The following is a 20,869-nucleotide window of genomic DNA, read 5'->3' on the forward strand; positions in this document are numbered from 1 at the left end:
GACACTCATCCGGCAAAGGCAGTGTGTGGGTGTCCGGGTACAGGGCCCCTAAGGGTGGCACATTAAGTGCTGCAGTGCTTAGGGGCCTTCTCTGGTCACCATGCCAGGGGTACCTAGGGTACCATTTACTAGGGGCTGATAGGTGGCCCGAGATGCCAATTGGGTTTTAGTTTCAACACAGTTTTAGGGAAGGAACACAGGCTATGGGCACCTGGTTGGCAGGAGCCCAGGGCACACTCGGTGAAAGCACATCAGCAGTTCAGCAAAAAGTGGGGGCATACCAATGCAAGAAAGATGGCTCTCTCTCACACACACACACACACACACACACACACACACACCCCCCCCCCGCTCGCACCGGATACACACCGTCTGCCAGGGGAAATAGCAGACATTCAAGGCCCTCCGTGGACCCACGCAACCCAGGCACCACAAGTACTTAATCGATTTGGAGCCCTGTGGGGCAGAACCTCATAGCTCATTACCTTTCCCTCTGGTACCACAATAGGGCCCCAGCGTCCACAAGCTTAACCACTGGTGCAAACAGCCTCACTCTTTTTGGCTGCTGTAGCACCGCGCACCTCACCTCAGAGTGGGAGTCAATGACTGGCACGGCAGCGTCCGTCTCCCCAAAGCAGATAGCAGGCTCAGACCACCTCCGGCTGTCGGTGGTAGGTGGTGGGATAGTGGGGCGGTCTGGGGTCCTGTCGTGGCGACAGGGCAGAGCAGGGCCCCACAAATGCCCCCGGGCAGAACATCCGGACATCCCTGGCGACAGGCTCCATGCGGTGCGGGTAGGGCTCCTCCGCTCATGTTCACCCTCCCAACCCCCTTCAGTCGCAGCCGTGCGCTGTTCTAGCCCAATCCAACTGGCACCTTAGGCACACACTCAGCAGCAGGTTTCTCCGCCGTTCGCCACAGCTCCCAGTTAGCAGCGTCCGCCGTTACCGATACAGAGCATCAGTGGAGGCAAGTAGGGCCAGGGGCCAACAAAGCTGAAAAATAGGCGCCACTCCGCTCAGGATCCACAGTATTCCTTCGGCAGCGGTGTCCTGTTATCGCTAGTGTGATGGGGTTTTCTGGGGCAGGATTGTGTCAAATATGTGCCCGGGTTCCAGTAGCCTCATGTCTGTGCGGCCATCTTGCTTGCTGGCTCTCTAGCACCCACATGTAGGATATCCTTAAGGGTGTAATCTGGGAGGATATGGAGCAGACAGAGCATTACCACCATCCAGATGCTAGTTTCACATTTAAGAGCATTGATAGTAGTCCAGGTTTTTTTTTCTTTTCAAGTAGAGTTGGGTATCAACAGCATATTCGTGAATATTGATGCTATCTGCAATTAGAGCACCAAGCGGCTCCAGGTAGAGGATGAAGATAACCGGATAGAACCAATGGGGGACTCCGCAGGTGATCGGAATCTTTCAGGACCTGACGGTGCCCATGTGCACAAACTGATGTTAGTTGGAAAGTTAGGAGGAGAACCAGTGAAGGGCATTGCTGGCAAATTACATTTGAGACTCTGAGGGTGCATGAGACTGGGATTGGTGACTGTGTTGAAGGTATCGGAGATATGCAGCAATATCAGGAGGCAGGGTGATAATCTGTGGTAAGGAAAGCATTGTTTACAATGTGTAAGGTAGAGGGTCGCGGTGCTGCCGCGTGATCTGAAGCCAGACTGATAGACGTGCAGGAGATCCATAAAATTTCTTTTAACTTCCCAATTTGGATAGACAATATACAATACATGCAGCTTGCGTGTTGAACACCGGCCTTTCTTTTTTAGCTATATTCTTCATAACGCTATTTAAAATGTCCATTTAATTTTTAAACCTACTTTATATACTCCGCGTTATGCCATGTTTTTTCACTTTCATGACTCTGCATTTGCTTTTCAACATGATTTAGACAGGCACCCAATTTACCAGTAAAAAAAAAAGAATCTTCGTCCTAATTCAATGCCTTCCTTCAGCAGTGCCACCTTGTTAATAATTATGTTGGTGACAGCAGGTAGCTCCTATGACTCGCCTCAAGACTTGCGCACATGTGGGAGACATCTTGCAGACTGACTAGTAAAAGTATCCCTCCACAGCCTCAGCAATAAACCTCACCACACAAGACAGAAGTCAGCGGCCTAATGCAGACACAAAGAGTCCCTTCACTGAGACTGCTTCTAGCTTGAGAACTTCTTGCAAACAATATTCAAGACCAAAATGTAAACAATAGCCACATGAGATGTACGATAACTGCTGTTGGGGATTATCCATCTTCTAAGGAGTGTTGAACTCAAAAACTGCCTTCAGCAGTCATCAACCCTAACAAGTGGGTACCCATCACAAACCAGCAGTTTACACAAATCTATAAACGTAAATATGTTTTGACAAGGAGCTAGATGAAAGCCATTTGTACAATTGTGTTCATAAATATACTTGGTAAGAGGATCATGATTAACTCCTATACCACTGGACTTCTGCAATTGATTTTTTATTACATTTTAATAAACAGTTACGCACAGGTTCCAAGACCCATCTGAGTTTCATTTATGTGCTACCTTAGAGAACACAAGCAAATTTATTTTCATTTACGTTGTCCCTGAAAAGGATGATCCAAGGTCAAAGAAAAATCTTGCTTTAACGAGATTGTTGGCATAAACAGGTTTAATTTATCCACTGACCTGATGTAGCATTTACTATTTGCAATGAAGCTTGTGTTCTGATCGCAGGTACAATTTCCCTTTTCATGAGTGGTTTTATTTTGAGTAACCTGAAACTGAAAAGAAAATACTATGTTCACAAAAAATGGACAAAAGATAAACAAAAGCAGTGTAGGCCCTGCCGTTGCACAAGTGTATCGTACCAAATATCCTCATTGATCCCACGCTCAACTTTTCATGGCCTCACTGCCTAATAGCCTCAACTATTCAATTTAAACCACAACAATTAGAAAAAGAGAATCCACTATATTGTTTTGTTCCTGGCTTAAATTTAGGCAATCAAATATTAAATATAACAATGAGGAACACAAAAAATAGATTCAGTTGCCAGGAGTCTTAAGAATTTGCCCAGTATCCAACTTTTATTGATTTTCTAATACAATTCTTTTCCAATCAGCCCGGCCAATGCGTTTCGTCCTCTATGGACGAAATCAGTGCTGTAAATCAAATTAAAATATTATACATCACTCATATGTAATGCATATTTGACATTACAAAACATTTATACAGAACTATAAAATCACCCACAGTTCCTTCCTCACCCCAAGACTCCACATATAATAAAATCTTTAACAGATTTTTTTTTCATTTTCCACTGTCGTCATCATTTATGCAATATATGCATAGCCCTACACACCACAGTTTCCTACCTATTTACATTTTTTTTATTGCATTACACCTTCCAAGGATTTATTTATTTTTAACCTTTCACATTCATACAGTCAAGGTCAAGCGCATAGATACACTGGATTGAGGTAGACGATTGGGTGATTTGCAGAATAGTTAATATCAGTGACGAAGTGGGCAACAATTGAATGTGGATTCTGCACCTAGATTGGTAGTTGTTAAATATGCCGATCCTCATGGGATTAGTGGACTGAAATGGAGCATGAGGAATTGGTTGATTTAAGGCCTGGTTAGGGGAACCTTAGGAGGACTAAGAACTAATTTTCAATGAGATATAGTTAATTAAATGGGATTCTGGGAGGAATATAAGGATAATGTTACTTACCAAGTAAGCATATGTTATTGGCATGCAGAGCAGTAGATTCACATGCTTTGCATACTCCTGCCATCTAGTGTTGGGTCAGTATGTTTGCAAGTTGTTTTTCTTCGAAGAAGTCTTTCCAGTCACGAGGTAGGGGACTCCTCCTTTCGGTGATAGTGGGAATGGGCATCAACTCCATTGTTAGATTGTTTTCCCCGCAGAGGGCGAGAATGGAGTTAGCAAGAGTAGAATAGAGATGTCCATGTGTATGTATATAAAGTAAGAGAGAAATGCAACAGGTATAGGTACCCTGGGAAGCGGGTTGGCGCATTTGAATCTACAGCTCTACATGCCAAGAACAGATACTTCCTGGGTAAGTAACATTATTCATTCAAGGCATGCGAGCGGTAGATCACATGCTTTGCATAGACTATACAGCAGTATTCTCCCAAAGCGGTGGCTAACGATATGGTTACTTACCACTAGGAGTAGTTTTGCAGCTTGAAGAATTTTCTGGATTCACATGCTGTGCATCATTCCGCTATCTAGTGGTTGGGTCCGGAATGGTCTTTTTTTCTTGTTTTGGTCGCTGTCAACCACAATTTATATATTTATTTATTTATTTAAAGCTTTATATAGCGCGAATATGACCCAGGGGGGTATCAGAGCACTTCACATAAGGGTTGTGGGAGACATAGATCATTTGATGGCCGTCAGACAGTATCCTGGAGGTCGACGTGTGTGGTGGCCATCTTCGGATTCTTTTTTCTGTTTTTCTTATATTTTGTAATCCTTGAGATGGTTTTGAAAAGATACTGATGTAGTCCTTTGCTTTCTCATCGGTTTGTTTTCCTTTTAGGGGAGGCTGGGTGGGTCGCATGTGAATCCAGAACATTCTTCAAGCTGCACAACTACTCCTACTAATAAGTAATCATTTAGTTTTACAGCGTGAATCCTTTTCTGGATTCACATGCTGTGGCTCAGATTATGTAGTGGTTTCTCCTTGTCTCAGGAGGCTGTGGTGAAAGGAAGACCTTGCAAACAGGTGTTGAAGCACCCTCTGTCCAATTTGAGCTTCCTTATTCATTTGCATATCCACACAATAATGCTGTGTAAAGTTGTGGTGATGCCCATGTTTCTGCTGCGCAAATAGAATCAATGGGTACATTGACCATAAATGCCAGCGCTGCTCCTTTCTTTCTAGTGGAGTGAGCTGTTGGTTGCATTGTTGGTTCCTTTCTGGCATTTGAATAACATAATAGGATAGCTTGTACTATTCATCTTGCAATTGTTGCTTTTGGGACAGCTGATCCTGTGTTGGTATGTGCGTAAGCAACAATTGCTTGGTTTTCCTGATTTGTTCGGTTTTCTGCAAATAATACAGTAAAGTCCTCCTTACATCCAGGGTATGGAGGCTTCTCTCTGCTTTCATTTTTGGGTTCTTGAAGAAAAAACTGAACATTCTCCTGCCAGTTAAGTGGTATTTAGATAACACTTTTGGCAAAAAGTGTGGATTAGTCTTTAAGATTATTTTATCCTCGTGTGAACTTGTAAGTAGGGTTCTTGTATAGTTCATTCTTGCAGTTCACTTACTCTTCGTAGTGAGGTTATAGTTTTTAGAGGAATAGGTTTGCGGTCCGCTGCATGCTTGGGCTCAAAGGGTTTTGTCATCAGTTGACAACGTACTGTATTTAAGCTCCATGTTGGTACATGAGCAACTCTTGGTGGAGCTATTCGTTTGAACATTTTGATGACTGGTCTTGTAAAAAAGCTTTTGCATGATTTTCCTCTTGAGTATGCCACTATGGCAGCAAGGTGCACTTTGAGGCTGGAAATGTTGATGTTGCTGTCCAAGAGTTAAGTAAGATATATAATAACGGTTTCTTGTGTATTGACAGAATTAAGTGTTGTTGTTACCCCTGCACCATTTGGTGTATTGCTTCCATTTTGCTGTATAGCATTTTCTTTTTGACTGTTTTCCTGCTTCTTTTAGAATTTCCATGGTTCTGAGCGGTAGATTGAGATGCCCATGTTCTATGTATTCAGGCGCCAGGCTGCTAGTTGTAGCGTTGCTGGTTCCGGGTGAAAAATCTGGCCCTGTTGCATTGTCAGCAGGTTTTTTTCTGCATTGATCCTTACAATTTCTTACTTGTATAGTTCTAGGAGTGTTGAGTACCATGTTTGCCTTGGCCAATGAGGAGCAATGAGAATCAGGATGTTCCTGGTTCCTTTGCTTTTTGTAGCTCTCTTTACATCAGGGGTATTGGTGGAAAGGAGTAAACAAGGATTAGTTACCTGTAATCCTAGTTCTCTTCCAGGGGTATACTCATTAAAGTCATAAGCACTGAATTATCTCCGCCCATGAGCGGGAACCCGGAACACATAACAATATACATATATATGTGTAAATATATCAAAAAGTACATTGTACTAAAATAATTATACACATATACATGTATAACAACCATAATATGCAGCCTAACATATACACATAGGCTAATAAAGCCAACCTTACACACTGAAGCATGAAAATATGCTAAATATAAATGCAATAAACAGGCATGAGCCCAAAATGCATTTCATAACCATGAAAAACTTTTATTTTCATCAAAGAACCTGTTGTAAACAGTTATTAGCCTAAAAGGCTGCATATGAAAAATTGTCTGTGTACAGAAAATCAGACTGGCACTCTGCCTTTAAGGCCCCAGAGAATCTGCACACTTTGCCTTTAAGGCCTCTAGGAGAACTCTGTTCCCATCATGCACCACAGGTGACAGTTAGGTCAGTTCTTTTGTACGGTACAGTAAACTTTTAGCAGGAATCTGCACTTAAAAACTTCATAATACATATTGAAAAAACTTCAATGCTACTGCTCGCCCGGGGAGGCGGCTTATGACTTTAATGAGTATACCCCTGGAAGAGAACTAGGATTACAGGTAAGTAACTAATCCTTCTCTTCCAGGGGATACTCATTAATAGTCATAAGCACTGAATAGAGTAGCAAGGCATAGATGCACTTTTAACAACACAGTGTTTAACTAGAAACAGCAAACAAATTTCTGAGTGATGCTTGTCCCACTTGTGCATCAACCTGCGCATCAGAATCCAAGCAGTAATGACGTGTAAACGTATGCACTGAACGCCAAGTAGCTGCTTTACATATCTCTGACATAGCCACATTCCTAAGGAGAGCTGTGGTAGCAGCTTTCCCTCTCGTAGAATGAGCCCTAGGTCTACCTGATAAAGACTTGTGGGCTAGCTGATAAGCCAGTAAGATACATGACACTATCCATCTAGAAATGGATCTCTTGGATGCTGCCAAACCAGTATTCGTAGGACCATAGTTCACAAACAAACGGTCCGTGTGTCTCAACGACTGTTTTATCTAAGTAAAATTTCAAAACCCTCTTTAGATCCAATGAATGCAAAGTCCGCTCAGCCGGACTCGAAGGGTTTGGAAAGAAAGTAGGCAATGTTATGGATTGGTTCACATGAAAATCCGACACCACCTTTGGTAGAAAAGCAGGATGAGTCCTAAGCACCACTCTGTTTCCATGAAAAACTGTGTATGGTTCCTTGCAACACAGAGCCTGAATCTCGCTCACTCTACGAGCCGAAGTGATGGCTACCAGGAATGCTACCTTCCAAGATAAGTGTTGCAAAGAAGCTTTATGTATGGGCTCAAATGGTGGACCCATCAACTTAGTCAATACCACATTAAGCTCCCAAGGTGGAGAAGGAGACCTGACTGGAGGAAAAACCTTCCTTAACCCTTCTAGAAAATCCTTCACCACAGGCATCCGAAAAAACGATATCTGTGTAGGCGATTTTCTATAAGCCGTTATTGCAGCAAGATGGACCTTGATAGAACTAAACTGCAAACCAGACTCAGCAAGGTAAAGAAGATAAGGCAAGATCACCTGTTCTTGACCATGAATAGGATCAAGACCTTTACTCTGACACCAGAGGTAAAAGCGTTTCCACTTAAATCCGTAGGATTGTCTTGTGGAAGGCCGCTTTGCCTCCTTAAGAATGTTCATACACTCCGGATTCAGCTGTAAATGTCCGTACTGGATGACTTCAGGAGCCATGCTGCCAAGCGCAGGGAGGGCAGATTCGGGTGAAACACTCGCCCCTGCTGCTTGGACAGAAGATCCGGGCGACAAGGCAATCTCCTGTGTGGCCTGATGGACAACTGGAGGAGATCTGGGAACCACCACTGGCGTGGCCACTCCGGGCAAATCAGTATCATTCTGGAGTTGGTCTTGTACATCCGGTTGATCACTGCTGGTATCAACGGTGTCGGTGGAAAGGCGTACAGCAAATTTTGACACCAGTCTATCAAAAGGGCATTCCCTTGAGACCCTTTCTGGGAAAACCTGGACGCGAAGACGGGGCATTTTGTGTTTGCCGCGTCTGCGAACAGATCGATGTCTGGTGTTCCCCAAGCCTGGAAAATGCTGTGCGCGACGTCTTCGTTGAGAACCCAGTCGTGCGCTTCGACGAAGTCTCGGCTGAGGCCGTCCGCCTCTGAGTTGAGACTTCCTGGTAGGTGAACTGCTGTTATGGACAGGTCCTTTGCAAGTAACCAATGCCAGATGGTCTGGGCTTCTATGGACAGAGTCCTGGATCTGGTACCCCCCTGCTTGTTTAGATAATACATTGTTGTGGTATTGTCTGTTTGTACCAGAAGGGACCGAGTCTGAAGAGATGGAGCCAGAGACTTGAGAGCAAGATGGACCGCTCTGAGTTCGAGTAGATTGATGTGATATCCTTTCTCGAAGTCTGACCATAGCCCTTGTACCTGAAGAGGGCCCATATGTGCCCCCCAACCAAGGAGAGAGGCATCTTTGATGAGTCTGCGTTGGTGGGTCCTGATGAAAAGGAACTCCCTTCATCAAGTGTGCCTTCTTCATCCACCACCGAATGGAATCTCTTGCCGACTGTTGGAGATGAATTCGATCCTCCCAGCGTCCCGTACTCTGTTTCCACTGATCTTCCAGACACTGCTGCAGAGGACGCATCTGCAAACGTGCGTTTGGCACAATGAATATGCATGATGCCATGGACCCCAGGAGAGTGGATACTTGCCGAACTGTCAGACGAGCATACTGGAGGAGAAGCACGCACTTCGCCTTGATAGATGACCATCTCTCCTCCGAAGGACACACGTTTTCGTTTTCTGTGTCCAGCTGCGCACCCAGGTAGTGGATTTTCTGGGTGGGATTCATTATGGACTTCTTGTAGTTGACTTGCAGACCCAACTTGCACATGAGTTGGAGGCATATCGATAGATGTTCTTCTAGTAGCGATGGGGATGAACTCTTCAGAAGCCAGTCGTCTAAGTACGGATATATGAAAATCCGTCTCTTTCGAAGACAAGCTGCCACTACCGCCATACATTTTGAAAATGTTCTGGGAGCTGATCTCAGGCCAAAAGGGAGTACTGAGTACTGGTAATGATGAACCCCTACTTGGAACCTGAGGAACTTGCGATGCTTTCTGGATACCGGAATATGAAAGTACGCATCTTTCAGATCGATGGAGCACATCCAATCCCCTTGGTGTAATTGAGGGAAAATCTGATGAAGAGCCAGCATTCTAAATGTCTCCTTCCGAATGAATTTGTTCAATACTCTCAGATCCAGAATGGGTCTGAACTCCGTAGCTGGACCTTTTTTCTGTACGAGAAAAAATCGAGTACAGGCCTTGACCTCTCTGTTGAGATGGTACTGGTTCTATGGCGTTCTTCTTCAGAAGAACGTTCGCTTCCTGCTGCAAGCGCCTTATATTCCACTGCACCATCCTTAAGGGGCGAATGACAGGAGGGTGCTTCTTGAATCTCAAAAGGTACCCGCTCTGAATAATACTCAGCACCCATCTGTCCTTTGTGATTTGCTTCCACTCGTCCAGATACCACACAATACTTCCTCCAACCGGAGTGGCACACGGTTGTGGAGGAAGCATCCGTTCATTGCTTTTGAGGCTGCTTGGTAGCAGAGGATTGCTGCCTGTTTCCATTGCCTCTGCCTCGCCCAGGTCGTCGCTGTTGAAATTGCGACCTCTGCTGATTCTGGCCTTGATTTTGCGAGGACCAATTCGACTGTTGGCCCCTCTGCTGAAAAGATCTTTTGTCAAAGGGACGAAAATTACCCCGACGTCGAAATTCTTTTTTCTTTTCAAGACCGACAGCTTTCAGGGTGTCCAACTCCACTTTCATTTTAGACATTTTGTCGTCAGCGTGAGAGCCAAATAGCGTCGAACCATTCAAAGGTAAATTCACCATCTTTCTCTGCGCCTCTGGCTTAAGTCCCGTAAGGCGAAGCCAAGCCGTACGTCTAGCACAAACACCATGTGCATAACCATGAGCTGACAGATCCGCCGCATCAGCAGCCGCACTAATACTCTGGTTCGCCACCAATCCTCCTTCTTCTACTATTTCCAGGAAGTCTTTCTGATCCTCCTTAGGGAGTTTATCTGCAAAACGAGTCACTGAGTCCCAAAGCAGACGATCATAGCGACCCAATAAGGCTGACGCACTGGCCACTCTCATGACCGAACCTGAGGTGTTGCACATTCTTCTCCCCAAGGAATCCATACTCTTACTATCCTTTTCAGGTGGAGCAGAAGAGGTAGATGCCGCAGAACGTGCTTTTCTGACTGCCGCCACAATAAGTGAATCCGGAGGAGGGTCAGAACGCAAAAATAAAGGATCCTCTGCTGGAGCCCTGTACTTCTTAGCAATCCTAGAAGGACCAGAACCCACCGTGGCCGGAGTTAAGAAAGTTCTCATTGCTGGTTCTATTAATCCGGGCACTAACGGTAGAAGAGGTCTACCAGTCGTCTTGTGATGTAGGGTTTCAAAGATGACTGACGTTGCTATTTGAGGAACTGCCATCTTGATCTTGAACTTATTCGCCCCACGACACAACACATCATTAAATGTGCCCAAATCATCCACTGGAGACACTCTGGAAGGGGGAGTAGATGAGATTGTGGGAGAATAGTCTCTATAGGAAGATCTTAAAGAAGACTTCGAAGACGTAGAAGATGAGGAAGGAGACCTACTCCGCCTCGGAGGAGTTGCCGATCGCTGCCTCATTCGTTCCCGTGAACGTGATTTCTCTCTCACTAAGGACCTAGAGCGTGATCGTCTATGCAGCTCCGTCTGAGGGACCGGAGCCCTCATCCCCATCAGTCCTGCATCTGGACGCATTTTCCAATGTCTCAGGCTTTCCAGCCACCTCGGTGACAAGTTAATAGGCCGCCCTACACGCTCAGGTGAAGCCTCAGGTGACACCTGCACAATATTCAGTCCAGTTGAAGACTTGGAGGCTCTGGAAACTACACTGTGCTCAGAAAACAATGAGCCAGATGGAGTCCGTTGTCTGGGCACCAATTGTCTATCATCCGACACCTGTCCTGAGGTTGAGCCCGAATGAGCCACCACAGACGAGTCCTGGTGCACTACCTCTTGTCCCACCGCAGACCTGTCGTCTTGCTGGTCACGCGGAGAAGACAAATGTTCTGGACTGATGTCTGACCTCGACAAAGACCTAATTGAGGTCCGAGAGGCCGGTCTGGATAGTCTCGACGCCGACCCATGTTCGGGTGGGGGAGACCTAGACACTCCATGCTTCGAGCCCGAAGCAGACTTCGACATCGACCTATGTCGCGATGGAGACCTTGATCTTCTCTTTTTAGGTCTCGACGTCGACTCCTTCGACGTCGTCCTTTCTCTCGACGTCGACCTCTTCTTCAAAGACATCGTAAGTCTCTCTCTCGGTCTCTCCTTCGACGTCGACGTCGACACTTTCCTCGACGTCGACACCATCCTTCGACGTCGACACGATCCTTAGACGTCGACACACCATCCTTCGACATCGACACACCATCCTTCGACGTCGACACCTTCGTCGTCGGACGCCTCTCTTCTCTCGACGTCGACTTCTCACGAGCCTTCGACGTCGGACATGGCACCCCCGACGTCGTCTTTACAGCAATCGACACCAGATGTCTCGACGTCGAAAAAGATTGACGGCGACCTCGACGCTGAACCTTGCCTCGCCGGCGAAGTCCTCGACGTCGACGGAGCCCTCTTCGACGTCGACAATGTCTTTTTTGACGGCGACGCTCCCTGGAGTCGAGGTTTCTTAGATCTACCTTCTGGAGACGCTGATCTTCGACGTTTAGGATGAGAAGATGGCTTGGAAGAGGAGAATAAGCCCTTGGAACTCTTCTCACCACGGTTTTCTCTCTCCAGGAGGCCCAGCAACCTCATATTCTCCCTTTCTCTTAAAGTTCTACTAGAAAGGTTGAGGCAGTGATAACAATCCTCCACCTTATGAGAAGCTGGAAGACACACCACACAAACAGAGTGTGGATCCGTTTTTGACATCTTCTTCCCACAGGAAGGACATTTGTAAAATAAAGGTGGCATTCTGACTAAAAAATACCAACAGTTAGTCAGAACAAGATAGAAAACACCACCAAAATATTCTTTTGTCAAAAAAAGGTAAGAAAAAACCAACTTCTGACAGAAAATACTACAAATGAGCAGAGCTCAAGTTCCAGGTTCCTCACAGAACAAGCCGGAAAAAAGAACTGACCTAACTGTCACCTGTGGTGCATGATGGGAACAGAGTTCTCCTAGAGGCCTTAAAGGCAAAGTGTGCAGATTCTCTGGGGCCTTAAAGGCAGGGTGCCAGTCTGATTTTCTGTACACAGACAATTTTTCATATGCAGCCTTTTAGGCTAATAACTGTTTCCAACAGGTTCTTTGATGAAAATAAAAGGTTTTCATGGTTATGAAATGCATTTTGGGCTCATGCCTGTTTATTGCATTTATATTTAGCATATTTTCATGCTTCAGAACGTGTGTAAGGTTGGCTTTATTAGCCTATGTGTGTATGTTAGGCTGCATATTATGGTTGTTATACATGTATATGTGTATAATTATTTTAGTACAATGTACTTTTTGATATATTTACACATATATATGTATATTGTTATGTGTTCCGGGTTCCCGCTCATGGGCGGAGATAATTCAGTGCTTATGACTATTAATGAGTATCCCCTGGAAGAGAAATGTATGTGCCCAACTGAGTAAAAGTGCATTTCCCTTTGACAGGTGGTGTGGAAACAGAGGCAAAGCTTGGCATTTCTTGTTCTGTTTGCAACAATGCAGGTCCAACACTGGTGTTCCCCAGATGTTGAATAGATACTACACTGGTGTTTGTTTCAACTCCCATTCGTGGGAGCAGTTGTTTTGTCTGCTCAGTTGGTCTGCTGTAATGCGATCTACCCCTGGTAGATGTACTGCCTGTAGATTGATTTTTGGGGGTATCGCCCAATGCCAGATTGTGAGAAAGTGCCCTCTTGCTGCATATGGTATGCCCCCACTTTTTGCTGATGTTCTTTGACTGAGTGTGTCCTGGGCTTCTGCTAATCAAATACCCAGGGCCTATGTTCCTTCCCTAAAATTTAATTGAAGCCTAAACCCAATTGGCATCTCTGTCCACAGGTCAGCCCCTGGTAAATGGTACCACAGGTACCCAGGGCACTGTGACCAGAGAAGGCCTCTAAGGGCTGCAGCACTTATTGTGCCACCCTGAGAGGTCCTGTACCCTGACACTGACACACACACACACACACACGCGCACACACACACACACACACACACACACACACACACAGCCTTGGCAGGCTGTGTGTCTTTGTGCATAGATCTTGCCCTCTTTTTGTCCACATCAGGGACTTTGTTCATCAATTCTTCGATTTCATCCCACTGTTGGTGGCCATATCTGTTTAACAGGGCATTAGAGTTGGCAATGCGCCACTGTGTTGCTGCCTCTTTCGTCATTCTCCTCCCCACCATGTCCATCCTCTTACTTTCCTTTTCAGGATGTGGCCCTGTGTTGTAGACTGCATTGGCTCTTCTCCTGGCTGTGGTGACAATAATAGAGTCAGGTACTGTACTTCCCTGAAAGATTTTAGGTCCTTTGAGGAGGGTTTGTACGTCTTCTCTGCTCAGGAGGTTGCCCCCTTGTTTGAAGTTGGTTCTTTGAATGCTTCTCTGCTTGATCCAGGATACTTGGCAGCATAGGCAGGTATTGTGTTCCTCTGGACGCTGGTGCCAGTGTTTCTAACAAGAAACATGTGTCCCCTTTTTTCTCCTCTAAGGGTACTCCAAATTGATTTGCTGCCCTTTTGACAATGTCATTGTAGAAAGCTATATCATCTGGAGGCAAAACTTTCGAAGGGTAGCTGCAAATCTCTTCTTCTGTGCTCTGTGTCGAAGTCGTTCTACTTTTTCCTCGAAATTTTCTGAGTTTCTCTCCTCTTCAGGTATGTCTTCTGGTTTCAGATACCTTCTTCCTCTCCTTCGGCGTTCTCTGGTTCGGCCGCCGGTGTTTTTGGGATTCGTAAATCCTTCAATGGAGGTATCGAAGTCCTCCTTTTGTAGGAGCGCTGCCATTTCTTCCTCAAGTCTTCTCCTTTTCTTTTCGACCTAGGGCTCTGTCGGCATCGGTGGCCAGAGATTTTCTTTTCTTCCCGACGTTAGTCTTCAGCAGTGTAGTGCCATTTTTTGTGGGTTCGGTATTGACCCTTTGTTTTGGCGTCTGCGGCGATTTTCCCTCCACGGTAACCTTCGGTTGGGTTCCATGGGGTTCTTTCAACCGCGGCTGACCTTTGATCGGCGTCGGGGCTGCCTTGTGCGCCTTATGTTCATGGCCCTTTGGTTCAGACAGATCTTGAAGGTGTCTTGTCTTCTCAGTCTTCTTTTTCGGATCCTTAGCCTTTTTCTCTGCATCGATTTTTTTCAAAGTCCCCCACTTGGACCTAGACGTCCGATCCCTCATGTGCTTGTGCTGCTGCTCCTGCTGCATGTTCCTGTTCCTGCTGCATGTTCCTGCTGCATGTTCCTGCTCCTGCTGCATGTTCCTGCTCCTGCTGCATGTTCCTGCTCCTGCTGCATGTTCCTGCTCGTCGCGCGAGAAACCCAGGTCTCTCAGAAAGGTTTTCTTCGTTGTCTGCGACATTGTGGCGTAGGGGGCCTGTCTTTGACGTGTCCTTAGCGTTTTCAGTAGGAATGCCGTGCAGGCCTACAGTCCTTGGGGTCTTCGGGCAAGCAGAGATTGCAGACGTTGTGTGGGTCACGTTGAGCATACTTGTGGTGGTAGTCGGGGCAGAACTTTAAGGGGGTATTCTCCATGGCCTCTACCTCGCCATTTGTGGACCGGAGTGACCCTCTGCTTCTGGCTTACTCACGACCTTGATGATCGAGGAAGTTTTTGGTTGAAATTCGAACATTTCTTCGGAGCTTCCAGTCTTCCTTCCAGACCCAACAGCGGAAAAAGGAATCTGAAGATGGCAACCACGCATGTCGACGTCCAGGATACAGTCGGAAGTCACACAGGGGACGTACCTGGCTCCAAACGGTGGTAAACAGTGACCAAAACAGGAAAAAACTAAAATAAATACCGGACCTAACCACTAGATGGAGGAATGATGCACAGCATGTGAATCCAGAAAAGGATTCACGCTGCAAAACCTGTATCTGTTGCAGTTGTTTGAAAGAGTGTTCCAAGTACTGCCTGGCCCACATTAGCTTGTTGTCTTGCTAACACAATAGTTCTTGGTGAATGTGTGTGGTGTAGACAATGTTTCAGCCTTACAAATGTCAACTATGGGAATGTTCCCTAAGAAAGCCATAGTAATACAGGAAGGCCTGTTGTATGTAATGTGCCTTTTCATTTGCCTGAAAATGAATTAAACAAAGTTAACCATAAAAAAGAAGTCGACGGGGGGCGTGGCCAAGATGGCGGGCTGAGCGGACGCTCTCATCTTGAGCTCCCGAGACCCCGGAGCCCTTAAGCCGTTCTACACTGCCGATCTCCCCCGGATCAGGCGGCGGAGAGACCCGGCACGGCAGCGGAGCGACCTGGACCCCCTGGTGGCCCTGCAGACGCAGCACAGCGCCTCGACATCGACATCCCCGAGGCGGGCGAGAGCGCGAGCTGCGGATCTAGCGAGGGCCCGAGAGCTGGAAGCTACAACCCACGGGCGGAGCCTCAGAAGTGCCGGAGCTCCGACGGGACCTGGCAGCTGGGTAGCGCACCTTTCCCGGGCCGCTGGCGTGGTATGCGGCGGAGGCTCCGTGAAGAACGAAGGTACACCTTCCGAACCGGGGCGGGGAAGGAGCCGGCGGGAGGCCGTCCGACAGTCCGGAAATCGAGTAGGCCGGGAGGCCTACCCTTGAGCGGCTGCCCTGCGGCGCCTCCAGAAGCCCCAGCGGAGGGGAGAGGCCGATGACTGTGGGAGACGGCTGGGGCGCCCGGCTGCCCCACATATAGCCTGCCTGGCCTAGAGACGGGGTACTTTTACCCGCCTTGAAGAGCTGCCCTGACTGGCATCGGGCCCTTGTCCCACTGGCCCATCCCGGGATCACGCGGCGGAGCCGACCCCCCTGCTGAACACCTTGCCTAGAAAGGGGGGCGCCCTATGCCCCATTGAACACTGTCCCGGCTGCCTGAGAGCCCGTGTCGCCTCTTCCTGTAATGCGGTGGGCCTCCCATAGGCCCTGGTGAAGACGCACTTCTGAAACCGGCCGAGGTCTAGTATTGAGACCTGCTGACGAGGTGGTTCGGCCCTGACGTACGAGGGGGAACACTTGCTGCTCCTAGGCCCGGCCATCTCCACGCAGCTGGGCTGGACTGCTGCTGAGAGAGGAACGCGGCGCCCCCTCCAGAATTGGCGCCTTGGGGCCCCGCAAACCCGATCTGGACAGCGCACGCCGCCGAGAGAGGCGGGGCGGCCCGATCCCGACGCCACCACACCCGGCGGACTCTTGTGGCTACCCCCTGGCGACGCGCCCCCACCCCTGTGATGTCAGGCAACAGAGGGGGCAAGAAAGGAGAGCGCACCCTGCCCGAAATGTTGGGCAGAGGTGCTCCGAGGCAGGACCGGACTCAACCAGCCTCGAGCCCCCCCACTGGCTCCCGGCTCTGGGAGGGCTTAGGTGGTGGCTGGATGTCCACTCGAATACTTTTCCACGGACTAGTCCGTTAGGGACCAGACTGGGACGATGGAGTTTTTTGAGCAGTTGGGACTGGGGTTGAGGGGGGATAGGGGGGGGGGAATTGGGGAGTTGGGCAGTTCAGGGGTTGTTTGGAGAGTGGGGTTGGGGGGGTATGGGGTTCCTGCTGTGCTGTATCATCTAGCTGCTATGCGCGCTTTACCCTTGCGCCGCCTTTTCAGGGCTGGTTGAGGATTGTTTGGGGAGGGAACTGGGGTTTGTGCTGTGCTATTGTTTTCTGCTGCTGCTTTTGCCATGTCCTTCTTCCACAGGTACAGAATGCTCATTGTCCTGCTATGAGGTTATCGCATTTGCCTCGCCCCGCATTGCTTGTCTGCCCCGTTTTCCTTACTGATTTAGGGTCACTAAGCGATATTTCCCTGTCTGTTCATGGCCCTTAAGAATGTTACCCTTAATATGAAGGGGTTGAATAACCCGATCAAGCGTAGAGCAATGTTGTCCCTCCTAGAAAACACCCAGGCGGACATCTACCTCTTACAAGAAACACACCTCTTGGCCCGCGATGGTCTCCGGATGAGGTCCCCCAAATTCCCGGTACAGCTTTTTTCCTCGGGGACTACTAAAACGGCAGGGGTTGCAATTTTGGTGTCTAGACAGTTTAGAGGGGAGGTCCTCTGTAAGGTGGCGGAACAGAAGGGGAGGCTCCTGGATTACAGGGTTAGGCTTGGGGGATTGCGGTTTACGGTGGGCTCCATATATAGCACTAACGATCACCAAGACTTGTTTCTACAATCAGCCTTGGAGGATATCACGATTACACCGGACAGACATATAATCATTGGGGGGGACCTGAACATGGTCTTTAACTCATCTTTAGATAGATCTGCGCAGCGACGTCCGCACACCGGGGAATTTTCACAGCGGAGTACCTCCCGCTTACGGGATTTTGATATGCATGATTTGTGGAGAAGTTTACACCCCACCACGCAGGCCTACTCTTACTACTCTCACGCGCACAAGACATATGCTAGACTAGATTGTCTCTTGGTCACAGGCCCGGTTGCCGAACTAGCGACAGCCTCCGATATGGGGGTTCTTACATTGTCTGACCACGCCCCGGTGTCGGGCTCCTTCCACCTGCCGCCGATGTCTCCCACACGAGGGGTATGGCGTCTGCGGGATACCCTCTTACATAAGCAGACGGTCGTACGACAGATACGCGACGCGCTTACTGAGTTTCGGACGCACAATGAGAATGGGGATACCTCCCGGGCAACGCAGTGGGCGGCCCTCAAGGTGGTGCTCCGAGGTGAGTTCATCGCCATCTCCTCCGCGGAGAATAGGGAACGTCAACAGAAGAGGGATGAACTTACGACTACGGTACGGGAACTGGAACAGATGCATCAGAGGACGGGGGCCCCCAGAGTCTGTAGGCAGCTCAAAGCAGCCCGGAAGCTTATTTCCGCGCTAGACATGGACAGGGCGGAATACGCGGCGCTGCGCCTGAAGCACGCGTATTACACCGGCGGTGACACATGCGGCCGGCTACTCGCGAACAAACTCCGGGTGAAACACCAGCACCAACGGGTTAGAGAGCTGTCCCTTCCTGACGGAACTTCGGCCACGGAGGACCTCCAAATTGCGGACGGGTTGCGCCGCTACTACGCCAACCTATATGCGGGCGAACCCTCCTCAGCCTTGGCCGAGGATGATTATCTTGCGTCAGTCGACCTCCCTGTCCTTACCCCGGAACAGGCGGAACACATGGAACGAGACATTAGGCCGGAGGAGGTGATTACGGCTATCTCCCGACTCAAACATGGGACAGCCCCGGGCCCCAACGGTTACACCCCTCTTTTTTACAAAACGTTTTGTCAGGAACTGATGCCACGGTTGACGCAGCTCTTCAACTCCTTTGCCGAGTCGGGGGCTATCCCCCCAGACTTACTACGGGCAACAGTGTCGGTTATCCCCAAACCGGGAAAGGTCCGGACTGAATGCGACTCCTACCGACCGATCTCGTTGCTGAATGTTGACCTCAAGCTCTACACGGGGATTCTGGCGGCGCGTCTGGCGCCATATTTACCGGGCCTGGTGGATCCGGATCAGGCCGGGTTGGTTCCAGGCCGCCAAACGGTGGACAACTCTAAGAGGGTGGTCCACGTGCTAGAAAAGGCCTCCCGTATACCCGGGGAACGCATGCTGCTCTCGGTTGACGCGGAGAAAGCTTTTGACCGGGTGCACTGGCCTTACCTTGAGAAAGTGCTCTGCAAATTGGGAATGGGAGAGAAATTCCGCACCTTCATATTTAACGGTTACAAATCCCCCGCCGCGACGGTACGGGTGAACGGGTGCAGCTCCGGCCAATTCGTGATAGAGCGAGGTACCAGACAGGGGTGCCCACTGTCCCCGCTACTCTTTGCTCTATACATGGAGCCATTTGCCCAGAGAATTCGCCGAAACCCGGCTGTGACCGGCATCCGGATGGGGAGCCACATTCACGCCATTAGTCTGTATGCGGACGATGTGATCCTGATGCTTGATAATCCGAGAGAGGCGCTCCCTGCTTGCATTGCCGAGATGGACGCCTTCGCCAAGGTTGCGGGCTTCAAGATGAATATGAGAAAGTCGGCGGCATTGGATGTCTCGCTCACCACTGCTACGAGACTTGAGCTGCAAGGGCGATTCCCTATGCAATGGTCAAAGGATCTGGTCCCATACCTAGGCATACTCCTGGCACCTTCTTTGCCTGCCATGGTGACTGCTAACTACGCAGCCCTGGGCAAGAAAATTAAGGAGGAGTTAGCCCGCTGGAGCAAAGGCACGCTGTCGTTGCTGGGACGGGTCGCTGCGGTGAAGATGACTCTCTTACCGCAGGTGCTATATTTGTTCCGGGCCCTGCCGCTCCAGGCGCCGAAGGGATGGATACGACAGGCTCAGTCCGATGTTGCACGCTTTGTCTGGCAGGGTCGCAAACCCAGACTCAGGAGAGCCTTGTCCACGCTGGCACCTGAGTCTGGTGGCCTTGGCATTCCGGATCTGCACAAATACTACCAAGCGGCGCAGCTGCGGTATCTGGTGGAGTGGAGCAAATGGGAATCTGATAGGCACTGGCTTTTTCAGGACCAGGCTGTGGCGGGCAGGACCCTGCAGGAGATACCCTTCATGCGCAGAAATCACCGCCCCCCCCAATCTCTATGCGTCCTTTGTTACGCAGGTCCCGCTCCGTGTGTGGGACGCCGTGAATGTTACGCATGAACTCACCACCTTTCCGTCTCCGCTTACCCCACTGATCGGGAACCCCGACTTCCGACCCGGGATGGAGTCTGGCGCTTTTGCGCGCTGGCAATCAGCCAGATGTTGCGCTCTGTTTCACGTGTATGGTCCGGAGGGAGCCGTGTCGTTTGAGGACCTCCACCGGGACTACCACTTACCGGAGACTGAGCGTATGCGGTATCTACAGGTACGCCATTGGGCGCTTCAGTCGCAAGTACGGGATTTGGCTGACCGGAAACTTACCCCATACGAGATGTGGCTGGCGACGCGTTCATCGGACGCCAGGCTCATCTCCGACCTGTACCGGCTCTTGCAACCCCCCGCTTACCACACCCATAACCCGGAGAGGGTTCGATGGGAGCGAGAGTTGGGGAGGGAACTGAGTCACAAGGAATGGGACGATATCTCCTACCGGGAGCGTCATTCCGCGTACCACTCTGGGCTCACCGAAACCTTCACTAAGATCTCCATATATTGGTACTACACGCCTCAGAGGTTGCATGAAATGAACCATAACATCCCAAGCACCTGCTGGCGCGAATGCGGACAGCTCGGCACACTTACACACATCTTGTGGGATTGTCCGTTATTAAGTCCTTACTGGGAAGAGGTTTTAGACGAGATAGACCAGTGCTTTAATATTGAATTACCCCGCTTCCCAGCCTATGTCCTGTTAGGATTACCTAATGGCTTGATGTACCCTTTACGATCTAGGAGGGGCAGACAGATTGCGATTGCTTTGGGCTCGGCGATCCAGAACATACTTATATATTGGCGCACCACCACCCTTCCTGCCACCACAGGTTGGCTGCACAGGTTATGGCACGTTCTGGGAATGGAGAAACTGTCCCTC

General features: G+C 49.0%; 1 protein-coding gene across 2 annotated transcripts in view; it reads right to left on the bottom strand.

Annotated features, from left to right (window-relative positions):
• SCAF11 (SR-related CTD associated factor 11) overlaps nt 1–20,869 on the bottom strand; it is an 864,597-nt gene that overhangs the window by 698,379 nt on the left and 145,349 nt on the right. For both annotated transcript variants that reach the window (XR_013607094.1, XM_078675739.1), the window contains exon 5: nt 2,675–2,769. Coding sequence is in view for 1 of the 2 variants with exons in the window: in XM_078675739.1 (XP_078531865.1) it covers nt 2,675–2,769 (95 nt within the window). In the remaining variant the exon portion in view is untranslated. The remainder of the gene's footprint in view (nt 1–2,674; nt 2,770–20,869) is intronic.

The sequence above is a fragment of the Lissotriton helveticus genome, chromosome 1_1 (assembly GCF_964261635.1).
Source record: "Lissotriton helveticus chromosome 1_1, aLisHel1.1, whole genome shotgun sequence".
NCBI lineage: Eukaryota > Metazoa > Chordata > Amphibia > Caudata > Salamandridae > Lissotriton > Lissotriton helveticus.